General features: G+C 37.7%; 1 protein-coding gene across 4 annotated transcripts in view; it reads right to left on the reverse strand.

Annotated features, from left to right (window-relative positions):
• Nucleotides 1-16,539, reverse strand: part of LOC120329707 (uncharacterized) — a 46,975-nt gene that overhangs the window by 3,102 nt on the left and 27,334 nt on the right. The window contains exons 23-38 of one of the 4 annotated variants that reach the window (XM_078118539.1): nt 15,859-15,981; nt 14,578-14,689; nt 13,856-14,047; nt 12,830-13,024; nt 11,898-12,023; nt 10,968-11,087; nt 10,005-10,151; nt 8,720-8,839; nt 8,111-8,260; nt 7,424-7,639; nt 6,422-6,496; nt 5,729-5,830; nt 4,740-4,966; nt 3,779-3,931; nt 3,088-3,255; nt 2,506-2,625 (exon numbers count right to left, since the gene is read on the reverse strand). In XM_078118539.1, coding sequence (XP_077974665.1) covers nt 2,506-2,625; nt 3,088-3,255; nt 3,779-3,931; nt 4,740-4,966; nt 5,729-5,830; nt 6,422-6,496; nt 7,424-7,639; nt 8,111-8,260; nt 8,720-8,839; nt 10,005-10,151; nt 10,968-11,087; nt 11,898-12,023; nt 12,830-13,024; nt 13,856-14,047; nt 14,578-14,689; nt 15,859-15,981 — 2,346 coding nt within the window. The remainder of the gene's footprint in view (nt 1-2,505; nt 2,626-3,087; nt 3,256-3,778; nt 3,932-4,739; nt 4,967-5,728; nt 5,831-6,421; nt 6,497-7,423; nt 7,640-8,110; nt 8,261-8,719; nt 8,840-10,004; nt 10,152-10,967; nt 11,088-11,897; nt 12,024-12,829; nt 13,025-13,855; nt 14,048-14,577; nt 14,690-15,858; nt 15,982-16,539) is intronic. The other 3 variants (XM_078118540.1, XM_078118541.1, XM_078118542.1) reach the window with 3 other exon arrangements.

The raw sequence follows: 16,539 nt of genomic DNA on the forward strand, positions 1-16,539 counted from the left end.
ATTGAACACAAATATGAACGTATTACAGATTTAAAAAGATCTCAATAGAGAGTTACTAGCCTGTTAAAACTAGAAATATTACAAAACCACTCACAAAATGACTAAAAAGAAAAAATATTGAAAATGACAAAAATAATTAAAGTCTATCCAACTACAGGTTAGTAAATTGCTTTGTTGAGCTGATGCATCACACAAGTGAATGTTATGAAGAATTAACAGCAGAGTTCAGTTCTTTGTCTAAAATTAGTTCTATTAGGAAAAAATTTACTCACACCCTCGCTCACTCAGAAGTGAGGGCGACTCATCTTTGAGCAAAGTTACGAACACTCACTCAGAAGTAAAAAAAACTCATGTCTTGGCAAACTTAAGGGCACTCACTCAGAAGTAAAGGAGACTCATCTTTTGGCAAACTCAAGGGCACTCACTCAGACGTAAAGGAGATTCATCTCTGAGCAAAGTCACGGGCACTCACTCAGAAGTAAAGAAGACTCATCTCTTAGCAAAGTCACGGGCACTCACTCAGAAGTAAAGAAGACTCATCTCTAAGCAAAATTATGGAAACTCACTCAGAAGTAAAGGCGAGTCATCTCAGAGAAAAGTTATGTGATCTCACTCAGAGACTTATCTCTGGGTTTAAGTTAAATGAATGATAAGAAAACTAAAGGATCCTCATCTCTGAGAAAAGTTAAGGGTGACCACTAAAACTTCAAATGCTACTGAAAATATATAAATTATGGTGGCACAGTCACTCATAATGTAGGAGAACTTCATCTCTGTGAGCAAAGTTACGATCAGGCAATGTTACTGTTTTGTGACAATTTTGTCAAAAAAACTTGGATTTTTTAAATCCTCATAAAATAATTAAAATTGAATTTCACATGAACAAAATTGTTGACACACAGATTTATAGCTTTCTAAAAATTAGGTTAAAATTACAATTAGGAAAGAACTGAACTCTGACCCTATGGTTAATGATGCATGACTTATCAAACCTTGGTATATTTATGAGTGTTCAATGCAGGAGCAGGCGGAAACAGAGGGGAGCCAGTTTGGCGAGTTCTAATAACCTGAATGATTGTTAGGAATGAAAGAAAATGAAAATGTTTATGATGAATCCACTTAGCAATGGATAACTTTGAATTACTCAAAACAATGATAATTTCTCTTGACTGAAGAAGAAAAGAAACACCAATTTACATATGCCTATTGAAACTCAACTATACCACAATGTAACATGTATAGGTCCTGTAGTATTATGGAACAATCTTACTGTAATATGGAATATACCATGGTTTCCCAAACTCGGGTCCGGTCCGTGATAACTGCAGAAGGGGGTCCCAACGATATTAAAAAAGTCTGATCAATATTTAATGATTAATTTCAATTAAAGAGAAATTGCATATTTTTGGTTGGGCATTGCGGACGAATATCCATTGCTGTCAGAAAAGGTAATTAAAATCCTTTAGCAACGACCTACATTCGTGAGGCAGCATTTCCACTCTTATAAATATGATGACAAAATACAGGTCGACCCTTGCCTTCCGATCTATAAGTTTGCTTGTCACAAATTGCTCCGAAAATCGCAAAATTGTGCAGTGAAAAGCAACCTAATGTCGCTTGTGTTGTGTTGTAATGGAACATTATCTTTACTCGTTGGTTAGGCACTGAAATTGATACGGCAAAGCCAGGGGGTCCGTCAAAATTCGGATTCTTAAATAGAGTTCCGTGGCTCAAAAAGTTTGGGAAATTATGGTATATACAATATCAGCTATAGGACTCAGCATCATTCCAGGTTGTGAGTGCAACATTGAAAATATTGAAATTTTCAACCATTTGAATCTTGTGTCAGAGATACCAGTGGATAGTGGCTGTGGATGATATGGAGTATACAGTGTAAAGTGATATTTAATCCTAGTTTAATCTCTAAGGCCCATGAAACAATCTTTATTCACAATTATGATATGACTATATGGCAATGTTATGAAGGCTCGATATATTGACTTGACTCGAATTGCCATTTCTTTAGGCTCGAAGTGATTTGAAACATCTATAAAATGGAATGACTGGGACTCAACTAACCACTGGCGAGACTTTGATGTAGGGGGAAAATCATAAAACAACACACTCCAAATTATTAAAAAACAACTGCTGCTCCAATATCCAAATCAGGTTGAAATATTGAATCTGACTCTAGCTCTTAGAAAACCAAATTTTGATACCCAAACCTTGAGCATTTGCCGAGAACGCTTAATAGGCTTACTGTATTTTGTCAAAAATTTTGACCTCAGTTATCCATATCCACTCTGAAATTCAAAGTTCGAGCGGGACCTCAGGAAATTCAAAACTTTGAATCAAGCTCTGGCAACTTTGATTTCAATATCGAGAAAACATTCTAAATTCAAATTTTCGAGTCCACAACCCTATTTAAAAGGTCATCAACTGCTCATGGAAAAACTACTTTCTTAATTTTCAAGTGTGTAATTAATCATGCATATCCTCCCATACCTTGAATTCAGCCTTTTCTTTGCCATCTGGGCTCGTAGTCAAAACCATCACTTTTCCTCCTCGCATTGTAATGGATCCCCTGACCACTTGAGAGCGATCAAGATCAGTGGGAGACAAATCCTGGAAGATAAATAGTACAAGTTACAGGAGGGAATGTGTGGACCAGCCAAACAGAACCTTTCAATAATGAAGATCATTATGCTGTTATTCCTCTTCAATTAGGATAAGTCGGGTTCTCTCTCTGTCCACAAGGGTTTCCAGATCTTTTGATTCATTTCTCTCCCTTTGCGAGTTTGGAAATTCCCTATTCTCCCCATAAGATATAACGCATCAAATATACATTTGCTTTATTTTCTCTGTTTGACTTTTATTGAACACTCGTAGCTATTGTGTTGTTGGTTTCGCAGTCCTACCCTGGGACGAGGAAAGCTGATAAGTTAGCATAATCATAGGATAAGATTTCCATATTTATCTGAACTCGAATCTTCAAACCAACAAGGTTATTCAGAAGCGCGATGGCAAGTATTCTAATGCTTAGCACCGTACAATATTCACCAAGCTCATGTCAAATCTAAAACCTACCATTTGATGAGTTTCATGCTTTGCACTTCCATTCGATTGCAGCTTTCTGACTGTTGTCCCATCAAAGCTATTTCTCAAGTTAGCTTTTTCTGCTTCTGTATTAAAACTCGTTCCCTTCCACCCATCTTCTCTTTTTGCAAACCTGGTTCCTGAGTCATCGGTTTTTATCTGGGAAAGGTTAAAGGTCAATATGTCATATTATTTATTTATAGACTCACTTCAAAAAAAGATATATAACAGTGTTTCTTGATGTTGATCCTATCCTTTTTTAAAGAGTCACAGAGCAATTATCTGACAGCTCCAAGCAAATCCCTTCACAAAGTGTCAATGCCATTTGCGATGGTTGCATTGCATTAGAGTAAATTACCTGTGAATTTTCCATTTTTGACTGTAAGGCGTTTATGCTTTTTGATTAAGTTTGTTAGCGCACCATACATCACTTAGCCATACAGCCATACAAATTTCTTTTCACAATATTTGAACCTGAGTGAAGGGTAATCTGGAGCATGTGCCAATCGGCAAGCTAAGCAAATGCTTCGCATTTTCAATAAAAATAGTGAATACAGAACAATCCACTCACACATACTTATTCTCAGCAAGTTTCAAACCTGCAAACACACTCAGGGTCAAGGGTCAATGGTTTGATAACAAGTCTGTTCAAAAAGTTTAGCACAATGCCATGCCAGCTCACCTTTACTGTTAGTTCCTTTTGCAGCAACTTCTTTGCTTCTCCCAGTGTCATCCCTTGTGGTAATCTGGGGGAATCCCCCTGGACGTGGATCTGTGCTGTCGCCACTTCCTTGCGTGGTGGTTTAGATGGTGTCGATTCTTGTTGGATTGTGGTCTAAATAAATGAAATTATTCTGTTTAGTGTGATTTTGTATGATTTAATTTTGTTTTTCAAGGTAACATGACCTTGCCAGCAGGGGTCTATTTCGTTTAGTTAGGTGTTTTGGATCTCATTGGCTTGGACCAGAGATAAAGAAATATCCTGTCTAGTTAGATTGTAATTGATCTTATGATTAAGCCGTCTTATCAGCTTTCTTTTGTCGGAATAATTATGAAAATCATATATTAAGTGTGGCAATAGTGAGCCAGTTCAAGTCAAGTTTATTATTTCCAACCAGTAAAAAAAATATCACAAGCACAATTACGAGGAAATGATAATTTACACAGTTTTACTGGGGAAAGAAGTCGCAGGGAACCCAAGGCTTGTTATCGAGCAGTGAGACCCAGGTTCTAATACCTAATTCAAAAAGTTTGAATTCTGGAGTCTGAGTCTCACCCCAGATGCGTGGTTTACATCAGGGCTACTCAACTATTTTTATCGAAGGTCCGCAAACAAAACTTCAAAATTATTTAGGTCCGGTCTTTCCAGAAATGATATTTCGGCATCCTTAAACGAGCACTTCCTCGACCGGCTAATGATTAGTAGCAAATTAAAATTGTTTATTATGGTGTTATAGTTCTTTTCATATATATTCAAAACTATGAAAGTCATTTTCTAATAGGAAATTCAAAAAGTGGGGCTAATGATCCAAAATAAATAATTAGGTGCGGTCCAAATCCAATACTCGAAAGGTCCGGATTCGGACCGCGGTCCGCCAGTTGAGTAGCCCTGGTTTACATCACAATCTCATACAACATCAAACCTTTTGTGTTACTGGCACCTCCATAGCAGGTAACACTTCAGTTTTAGTTAGTGGGGGAGACTTAGTGGAAGAATCGTCTGTCCGAACAAATTTTATCGTTTTCGTGTTGTATCGATCCTCAGCGATTGCGGTTTCTGGTAAATGCATCAGAGCGATCCGAGCCATCTCTCGCTGTTCGGCCGCAGATAAATTATGGAACATCCCACTTTTACTGCTCCTACCTGTTTCTGTAAATAATATTTTTCATTATGATCTATTCATCTCTGAACAAGGCTATAAGCAGTCTGTCCCTAATGAAAATAATGGCCACTAGGCATCAAGTCCATGCTTCCGAAAACAAATAGCTAACTAACCCATACCCGACATGGAATGGTAATAGGACGATAGGCCATGGTTCGCCATATGGTTGAACAGCCTCCTCTCCCTCGGGATAAATATGTAAATCCTATCCTACTATATCAAAGGCTTTAATCGAGAAAAGGGAAATGAGCTGCACGGGTTCTGAGGTTTTTATCCGGTGGGAGATAAATATCTGCGATAGTATTGCTGGACTCCTCACCATAGTATTGTGGCTACGTAACTTCTCATGGGTTACGTTTTCTTACGCCATTAAGATCATGCATCTGAAACAAATATTCGATTAACTGTTTCCATATCCGACATGGACTGGTAATCAAACGGGAGGCTGTGGTTCGCCATATGATTAAGCCGTGTTATCGCCCTATCCCCAACATGAGTCATTCTGATCCATCCAATAATTTTCAGTAAAGAAATACTTAATTCAGATCGCTTAAGGTAGGATTCACAGTACAACTTTAATTCGCACAAATGGCACCAATTTTGTATAACGCACCGAACTTTTTGTCAGTTCATTTTAATCACTTAAAATATTTTTATTTTGACGACAGGTTTTGCAAGTGTAAATTCTATTCTAAGTCATCTTGTCGGCTCATATCATATATATTCAATCCTACAGTGCAAGCACAAACCTCTGCTATGTTTGCTCGAACTGCTGGAAACCGAAGCAGAATCCGAATCAAAATCACTTTCTTTTCGAAGCATCCAGCTGTCATCTTTCTTGTATTTCGATTCTGGAAAAAAAAGGTCAAAGGTTAAACAAATTGTGTTGAATTAGACCCAAATTTACAGGATGTCCAAGAATAAGAGATTATCATCTGGCTAACTATTCCCATATCCTATTTAGACTGGGAATTTGCTGGGTTATTTTGTTTGACTAAACTGTATTATCAACTTTCCTATCCCCCTGATTAAATACGACAATCCCATCTTAACTCAATACAAATTGTGATCCAATGCCCACCGCCTCACCCAGAACGTAATAAATTGGGTTGGCAATATCGAACAAACCGCGAAGATTTTGGTCTTAATATAATAGTAACCCCTTACATATCAGTGTCTGCTTTTACATAGAGACATGTTCAGTGTGGAAATGCCTCGTTTCAACTTTGAAAAATCACAAAACCGCAAAAAAAATAAATAAATCTTGCAAAAATGTGCAAAAACTGTGAAAAAACACCAATAATCTTGCAAAAAACGTCAAAAATCACTACAAATAAAGTAATTAAGCAAGACTGACAGAATTACTGCCTTGATAGTAGTGTGCAAGTATTCTGCCAAGTCACACATCACCACTTACAATGCAGAAAAAAATGACAACTTACTGTCTCTCTTCCCAGATCTTTCAATACTTTCTGACGATTCAGATTCAGTGCTGAGTTGCGTGTTAATCAGAGGTTCTGTAAGAATAACGGGAATGGTAAATTAGTATTAGATTATAATTTGTTGGTTTTTATTTTTACTAGTTTTGATTCGGTGGTGTGGCGCATCATGCTAAGTGTTAGGAGTATGTTCGCCACCGCACCTCTGATTACCCTGCATGGGTTCGCAGGTTCGAATCCTGTTGGGAATAATTATGTGAGAAAGGATTGCTGGAATACTTGCCGAGCAGAGTGATTCATGTAACTGATGGCTGACGTCCATGCATCTGAAACAAATAACTAACTAATTCCATACCCGACATGGATTGAAAACTGGATGAGAGGCTGTGGTTCGCCATATGATTGAGTCGTCTCAACAACTTTCCTCTCCCCCGGGACAAATATGTAAATTCTATCTATGTTAACCTCTATTCAGTGACATTTCTGTTGTATATAGAAATATCTCAGCACATGGTGGTTGCCCGATATATTCTTTTTTCCATAAATATCTTTTGCTTTGAGTAAATTTGTATAAAATTCAGGGTAAGGTACATAAATCTAAATAGCTGTGAAATCTATGAAGCAACTTCAATCTCCCTACTTCACAATCTTGAATGTTGCTGTATTTTATGGACCATAAAGCTAAAGCGCAATAAACTGCAAGGCGCACTGTCAATAAATACCTTAGATTGGGTTTTTATTTATCATGAGGTGCATGTAGATGCACTCGTTTTCAAAACATTACCGGCACCGGATTTAAGTGTAAGCAATACAGCATAAAGCACTGCCTGATCCATATAAGGCACACAATTGATCTTTATGAACGAAAGGATTCAAAGTGGTCTGTAAAATACAGTATATAAAAAGCTCAAACCCACTTGAAGAGCAGACACCAACGAATCAAGAAGTACAAATTCGGTTTGGGCAAAAAAATAATTGACAAAGATGTAGGAAACTTAAACTGACTTTTCTTCCTTAAAATTCTCTTTTTCTTTTCTTCTAATTCAGGATTCATTCCCATGGTAATCAGTGGTTCAGTATATTCAGTTCCTGATTCATCTGTCTCCACTTTTCCTTCCTTTCCTTCCAGTTTTTCTTGTTTTACTTCAAACTTATTGACTATTTTCCGAACATCTTTCGCTGGTAATGATTCTTCGAGAGTTGTCTGCGTTTCTTCATCATCTGTGATGTAATAATAGGTATTAGGTATTCGGATTTTCAAATGTACACTAGGCGAGAGAAAAGTTGATAGGACGGCTCAATCATATGACAATAATATCAGCCAGTACTAAAATCCAACCCTCAAATATTTTTCATGTAGGCGTTTTGGTTAAGTTATAATTTTCTTATCTATTCTCAGGAGAGAGGAAAGTTGACAAGACAAAGCATATCTTAAACACAATCCTTTGTGAAAGTATCTAAAAATATTGAAACAAAAACTTAAGCAGTAAAATGAGCATATCACAGTTCTAACAGACTTTACAACAAATATCAGAAACAAGACTGTTATACGTGGCAAGTATGAGACAGTTAAGGATGAATTATCAAGTATTATTTTTGAAATTTTTCCCAACTGGTGCATAATACTCATTTTGGAAATTAGATTTACCGGTAGTTGTGAAAGTGCATATAATGGGCAGAGAAAAATGATACCTGAACTACTACTGCTACTGCTGCTAGCTTTCCTTTCTCTTGGTATCGGGGCCGGCAATGTCGCACATTCTTCAATCTGAAAGGTTTCCATTCTTTTTCTTGGAACTGGGGTTGGGATTCTAGATTCTTCTAATTCAGCTGCTGAAAGACCTGAAAAGGGGGAGGGAATTTCAATAATCTCTTGCCACGAAATAAGGAACCTCTTATAGCGACATTTAACCTTAAGTCATGTTGCGTCATCACACTGGCCACGTTTGGTTTTAAAAATTGAAATTTTCGACAAAACACATCTCTCAACCATAAGGTTCTGCCTCACACAATCTCATATCTGATCTTAAAGTTAAGTAATTTTACTGTTTTATTCCAAATTGTAAGATTTTATAAAAGCAAAAAAAATGCATTACGGTCGAAGAAATAAACAAATGACAGTTGATTTACTTTAAACTAATGTTAGTGTTGCAATTGAAAACTAGTGAACGCCTCTGCTCGTGACCTCTAGAGATCTGAACTAGGGGAATCAATGGCCCTGCTTTGAACTACTGTGTCATCATGCCCACAAAATTAGAAAAGGTGTTAGAATTAGGTACTGATAATTTCAACTTAACAAACCTGGCATGTAAGTTGTTCCTTTCAATTCTTCTTCAGCCGAACTAAGTGAATTTAATGAATGAACAGAACTTGCTGAACGAGATGAAATTGATGATTCTTTCAGTGGAATGATAACAGGAACTGAATAAAAATGAATGAATTTGAAAAAATGAAATGTATGAAGCAATGAAAAGCAAAAGCGAATAGTATGTTAGACTCGGCAGTCGGTGCATTGTGCTAAGAATAAAGAAAGGCGCTCCAGAAGTATACCAATATGGAGGTAACTAATTTTGTTCGGCTATTTTACATCAAGTTGTGCAAAGTGACTGAAACCCATGGGCAGGGGAATATTCACTTGGCTAACACAAACAGCGCCACTCCGCGTCAACTGCAACAAGCCGATATCCATTTGACATTTTGTTACATTATATTATTTATTCATTTTTCATATCGCGCATTGTTTTTTGCATGACGAAAATAAATATCTGAATCTGAATCTGAACAGTTCCCAAACTTGTATCAGAACTAAAATAGGGAAAATCAGAATAAAATTATGGCCTAATCCTAACCTGGTACACATACTATGGCAGTACCTGGAGAACACGTTTTCCATCGCACCACTTCATGTTTGAATCCCATGTGTGATTGATTAAGTGTAAGAGGATTGCTGGACTTCTCACTGTCATGGAGTAGACAGCCTCCTCTACCATCAAGCCCGTGGTTTCGAAAACAAATAACGGAGCTCCCGAAGTATGCGAACCAAGATGGCAGACATCGGAATGTAATATGTGTACTAGGTTAGGGTTAGGCCATAATTTTAGGTATAAATACTACGGGAGGCTCTTGGCTAGTCTTCGAACTGATAATAGGACTAAAATGAGAAAAATTGGAAAAAAATTATCGCCTGACCCTAACCTGTTACCCATGTTACGTTCCGATGTCCGCCATCTTGGTTCGCATACTTCGGGAGCACCCAAATAACTGTCTAACTAATCCCATAACGACCTGGACTGGTAATTAGATGAGGGGTTCGCCATATTAAACTCTGTTCCTGGCTTGGCTCTTGCCATTTATTACACACTAAATGAGTCTCTGGAGCCAACATATTTATATGTTTGTTGAGCATAAATTGTTCAAACATAATAGAATTTGAAATCAACCAATCAAAATAACACTATAAAAACCAATGGAGGTCTGAAAGCCTTCAAAAGGGGGACACGAACCATGAAGGGTTGGGAACCACTGAATTAGGCTCCTGTCCTATCTCTCCTGTCCTGGGCAACCAATTAACCAATCAAAACCCAACCTGGTATTTCATGCTTTATGTGGTATTCCTTCTCACTGGAAGATTTTGAATGAGATGAACTGCTTGATTTTTCTGAATTGGATGAATGAATGGAACTTGCTGAATGAGATGAAACTGACGGATCTTTTTGAGGAATGGAGATGGAAGCTGAACAGATACAGTGACATGAATATGACAGACCATTTACACTGATAAATAGGCCACTTTCTGGTTATTCAAATACAATTATACTTAAGTTAGGTATAATAAATGTTGTATCACACCTCAAAAGTAGAGGAAGTGTTTGAAATTTTAGAAGATGTTCACCCCCTATAGGGTGGGGTGTAGGGTAATCCTTGTAGTGAATGCATGAAGTACCCCAAAATACAACACAAATATTTGTCTATGCCTATTTTGCTGGATTGAGACTACAAACCTGCACATAGTAACCAGGAATTACAAGCTTTATAGTGTTCAGATTTGTGCCAATTGGCCAGCCTCACAATTATATAGAACATATCTAATACCAAATGATTTTGCAAGTGTCTGATTGCCTGCAGCCGTGTTCAAAGACCATGTTTCTTTTAGGGCAGTCGAAAAAATCGAATATTCAAAATCACATCGCATATTATTCAAATCGTTTTGCAGCTAATTTGCGAATAAATGAATCGCGCTCTTGAAGTATGTGTACCAATACAGAGGTAACTAATTTTGTTCGCATATTATACATCAAGTTGTGTAAAAGGACTGAAACCTATGGACAAGGGGTATATTAACTTGGCTAACACAGACAGTCCCCGAACTAGTAATAGAACTAAAATAACGAAAACGGTACACATACTACGGAAGTACCAAATGGTAAATTAGAGCACACACAGAGAAAAAAAGTCCTTTGACCACTGTCGCCAGGAAGTGTATACTAGGCAAAAACTACCAGTTCATGCATTCGTGTACCCCTATACATAGAACATAATATTCCTCTACCTGGAATTCTTTCTTCAAATTCCTTCCCACTCTTGGAAGAGAATTTTGAGCTGGATGAATGAACAGAACTCGCTGAATGAGATGAAATAGAAGATTCTTTGTGGGGAATAAGGACAGAAGCTGAGAATGAATTTTGAGTATGTATGGTTATATGTAAAAAAGAGCATGATCATTTAGGATGAGAAGTTATATCTCTCCAATGTTATGACGAGTAACAAGACTGTAATTCGAGTGATTCAAGAGTTTTGCAGCGCACAATAGTGTTGCCAGTTAGAGAAATACATTTGTGATAGTGTGCAGCACTTGACAAATGACAATTTAATCACCTAGAACAGGGTGGTCCAGGAATGGCTGCTCCGCGGGCCACAAAATTATTTTTGCATTGTTCGCGGGCCACAATAGTGCCAAGAATTTCGCTCATTTAACTTCGCTAGTTGCCTCAGTAAGCCATAACACTAGTCAATTCAGTGACATTAGTGATGCAACGATATGTCAAAAGATTCGGTTTGGTTAATTTTATGACGAAACAACACAAAATGCGATTTTTTGATTCCTCTCCGAATGCAATGCGGGCCACAGATTATGAAGCGGCGGGCCACATGTGGCCCGCGGGCCTGGGTTTGGACCACCCTGACCTAGAATAAGCTTCATTCTTATTCCTGCTACATTATGCTTGCCCACCACCCCGGCAAGGTGATAAATTGGATTAAAATTTGCTCGATGGCGACTGCTGGTCAGTTACGGCCTCCTCCACCACTAAGTCCATGCATCTAAAACACATAACTGGCTAACAATGTATTCCTATACCTGTAATGGACTGGTAACCGGACGAGAGGCCGTGGTTTGCCCTATTTTTAAGCCGTCCCATCGGTTTTTCTCTCCCTCATGATAAATATGTAAATCCTATACTATCCTATCTAATGGCCAAACCTGGAATCCTTTCTTTTAATTCTTTATCACTGACTTCAGAAGAAGTTTTGGAATGCGATGAATTTACTGAATGAAGAGAACTTGATGAATGGGATGAAATTGATGAATCTTTCAGTGGAATGATAACTGGAACCGAATGAAAATGAATGAATTTGAAAGAGCAGAAGACAATAATTAGGAATTAAATTTGAAGGTCGCACTGAAATAGGTGACATGTTTCAATGTGTTGCTATAAGCGAGATTTCAATTCTTAGGTTTTATCAGTTGCGGGCTTTGTTAGGCTTGTCAGCTTTTGAACATACTCAGGTCACTTATTCTAATCCAGTACCTGTCTGGTGAACTCACAAAGTCAAATTTTTGGATTTTTAACAAGTGTTTAAAAAGTTATCAGTTTTATATTGACTCGAATGAAAGCCTACAACAGGGGTCGGCAACCTACGGCCCTCGGGTCGCATTTGGCCCGCGACGCTTCACTGAATTATAGTAACAAAACAGCTGTTTTGACGATTATATCCTTTACGTAACAGAATTTATTGTGAGACACGTGGAGATAACACATGTGTTATAATCCAACAAGTATAAAATTCACAATCACTCGTTTGTTGAGCCAATAATTTAATTATAATTTGACAAATGACAACAAAACGCAGAAAAGTTGATAAGTGCAAAGGGTTCAATGGTATTTACCTGGTTAACTAATATCCGAAATGGACTGGTAACTGGACAAAAAAGCCACTATTTGAAATCCTCCCAGAAACCTATTTCTTGTTCACAATGAGAATCATTAGATAAATTCTCTTTTCCTGCTAACCGAATTAGGGGTCATTTTTTATCTGTCAGAATAAATGTGAAATCCCATGCCAGCTTTATTATATAGGTAAAACATCTAACCATCTTTCTCTCTCTACCTGTGTTAAATATAGGAATATTACCTTTAGTATGGTTTGTATCTTGATGGTCACTTTTCCTTTCTTCAGAGTGAGGTCTAGACTGCGTACTATGTGGACTAGTTATAGTAGGTGTTATAGATCTTGTGGGCGTGGCAGATCGACTTGAATGTGTGGGCGTGACAGAACCACTAGAGTGTGGTGTGTCCACTGATGCATGAATAGGGGCGGAAATGGTTGCTGTTAAATGAAGAAGAGTAATTGACTTCAAAGATGTAAAAATCCATCACATGGTAAACTTCAGTAAAAAGTGAACACGAGGTTTGAATCATTAACCTTTAACCTCTTTTATGGGCTGTTTTTATACTTTTCCAAGATTAGGGCTATATAATTAGCTACTGGTATGTAAAGAGTTTCTATTTTCAGCAAGAACCGATATCAAGATGGATTGATTCTACATATGTATCTCGAAAGAAGAGGTGGTTAAAACAGGTTAAGCACATGACAGACCTTAAGTTTCAATCGAAAATCAATCCATGTAATTAAGTATTTGTTTCAGACTGCAGAAGGATTGTGGAGCGGGCTGTAATTAAACAATGATTACATGAACCACCCTACAACATTAGGGAGTCCAGATATTCCTGCATATATATTAATTCTTCATGAGATTCGAACCTTCGAATCCATGAAAAGCAGTGGTCGGCAAACTGTGGGCCGGAGCGCAATCTTGGGACACCAAGCATTTTCTAGTGGACCTCCAATAAATTTCAATCATGGCAGTGATACACAAAAAAGTTCTATAAATCCAACATTACATACTTAAAAAACTTGGCGTTCCAGAAGTATGCGCACCAAGATGTCGCACGACCTGAATCCTAACTGGTACACATATACTATGTTCAGGTTGTGCGCCATCCTGGTGCACATACTTCCGGAGCTCCAAAAACTTTGCTGACCACTGATGTAGGGTAATCAGCAAGGGTTTTGGCAATACTCAGTTTTATGCACCAACTGCCCAGTTAAAACAAAGGGGTTTGAATGCAAAGGGTATAAGCAATAACATTATCCAACCTTCAATATTCTCAAAAGCGCTCATGTTCCTCTCGTCAGATTCACTTCTTGAGCGAGTCCCAGAATGGCTTGAGCTGCTTGAGTGACTTCTGGATTTATGACTTGAGTGACTTGATTGACTCGAGCTTGAGGACTTTGACTTTGGCGTTGAGTGGAACGTTGGGTTTTCTATGGGTGGGGCAGCTGTCGGTCCTAAATAACAATACAAGGTTTTTAACTCCAAAGTAGAAAACATTGGAAAAAACAGGAATCATGTATTGTCTTTATTGAAATACTGTGGTGAATATAACATCAAACTATGATTAGCAAACCACCTTGAAAAATTCAAGAAAGCGAGAGTTTCAGAATGAAAACTCTTAGCATAGAAGAGCAAAAGCATTTGCTAATGCAAACCCAACCCATGAAACCCCCATTGTCACATTATTTTTAATAGACATGTAGCATATCCAATTTGTTTTGTCCTTGGTAAGAGCCAGGGATTCTTACCTGAATTGTTAGCATCGTACACAAAAACACTACTATTTATCGAAAGTATCATACTTTTTATGATCAGCATTGCTTTTCAAATCTCTTACACCTTTGGTGAGGGGCTTAGTGGCAGTGCAAGCTTTACAAAAACGACACCAATATGACACTTGACTACATTCTAGGCCAATAAAATATTTATATGTAGTTTTTAAGACCCTAATTATAGCTCTGGGCAACTTAATCAAATAACATACTTGGAGTGACTTTGAATGTTCTCTCCGACCAGGAAGGAGTCTCTCTTGATGCAGCATTCACTGGTATCTGGTGAGTTTGAGTGCGAGGAGGGAGACTGAATCGTGATGGCTTCTAAAAAAGAGAAAGTATTAATAATTGAACATGAAGTGGTGATATGGGTACTTTGCTAACTTATAATAAGTATAAGTTCATTTTGACTCCATAATCAGGATAACAGGCGATGAAATGATTGATAAAAACAAAATAAATAAAAACTGATTATGAAATTGAGAGAACAAACAAAAAATTAGATAAACTTTGAAACGAAAAAAGAAAAGTGGTACATGTTCACTCACAATTTGTTGTTGTTGTTGTAAAAAAATTGCATCGCACCTCTGATTACTATGCGTGGGTTTGCAGGTTCGAATTCCATGCGAGGATAGTTATGTGCAAAATGATTGCTGAACTCATCGTCGCCATAGCGTGGTTCACGTAAACTCAGGTCGATTACGGCTTCCTCCACCATCAAGTCCATGCTTCCGAAAACAAATAACTAACTAATCCCATACCCGAATTGGAATGGTAACCGGACGAGAGGCCGTGGTTCGCCATATGATTAAGCCGTTCTATCAACTTTCCTCACCCCTGGGATAAATATGTAAATTCTATCCTATTTTATTTTTAAAATTTCCCTCTGATTCCACACTTATTTCAGTGTAAATTGTGTAAGTTATCGGTACCGTGAATATTTCATATATTAAGGCATTTCACTTTTTTCATATGAAATGAGGATGGAAACTCAGCTCAGTCATAATGTATTTACAATAACTCATTTTGAAGCAAGATCTTGATGACTGTTCTATAGCGAGAAAAACGTGGCACAGGGCGGATTATGCGATAGGAATATGCTTGCCATTGCACTACTAATTACTCGGGTTTGCAGGTTCGAGGAATAATTATATGCAAGAGGATTACTAGACTCTTCAACTTCCTAGGATGGTTCACGTAACGGCTGGTCAGTCACGGCTTCCGCCACCATCAAGTCTATGCATCTGGAAACAAACTCCGGCTAACTAATCTCATACTCGACATAGACGAGCACTCATTGTATGGCTTATGATTAGGTCATCGTATCTGATTTCCTTCTTGCAGGATAAAATGATAACTTATCTATTTTTAGGATAAATTGTAAATTTCATGGGGAGTTAAGAAAACCTATCGCGGACTCGCAAGATTTATGAAAAAATATATTAGAAAAAGTTTTTCTGAATTCTGAATTAAATCTTTATACCCTGGCTTACCTTTTGATTTTCTTTATAAGCTGCAGCAGTTGCAGAATCCAGTGATTGTCGCTTGAATGCTCCCCGTTCAGCCTTCAATCCTGCTTCTCTTAACTCCCTCATGATATCATCAATAGATTTTACCTGTATCAGAAAAACAGTGATATTCTTCTGTAACTTTATCAGAGGGTTTATTCTGCAATTCCAATGCCTGCTATGACATTTAGTCAGCAGGGTTATTTTTTCTTGGACTTTGAACAAATGGACTATCAGTAAAACTAGATAACGATCAGAGACCGCTGACTTATCAATCTGCGGTTTCGATTCCTTCGCTCTGAATCAATAGCGACACAGCATGTCACATCACTAATAAATTAATAACTCGCTAATTATACAACATAATTCATCCAAAATCATTAGGCTTCTGGTCCTAGTAATGATGAATGCACATGCAAAATTTGGAGCAGATTCAACCTCGCTTTCATGAGAAATCGCGTAACATGCGAAAGTGTCAAACAGAAACACAAGCAAACAGACAAATACCTTTCAACATACACACCGATCAAGATCGATAAGTAAAAATCAGACTGTGATGGCACCAAAAGTACCGGGTTGAAACCCCATACTCCCCTACCCCAGGGAGTAATTGAAGGGGAAGGCAATGCCGACCGAAACGATTCTAATCCTTCCCAGCTATAGTTA

Source organism: Styela clava, chromosome 12 (genome assembly GCF_964204865.1).
Source record: "Styela clava chromosome 12, kaStyClav1.hap1.2, whole genome shotgun sequence".
NCBI classification, from domain to species: domain Eukaryota; kingdom Metazoa; phylum Chordata; class Ascidiacea; order Stolidobranchia; family Styelidae; genus Styela; species Styela clava.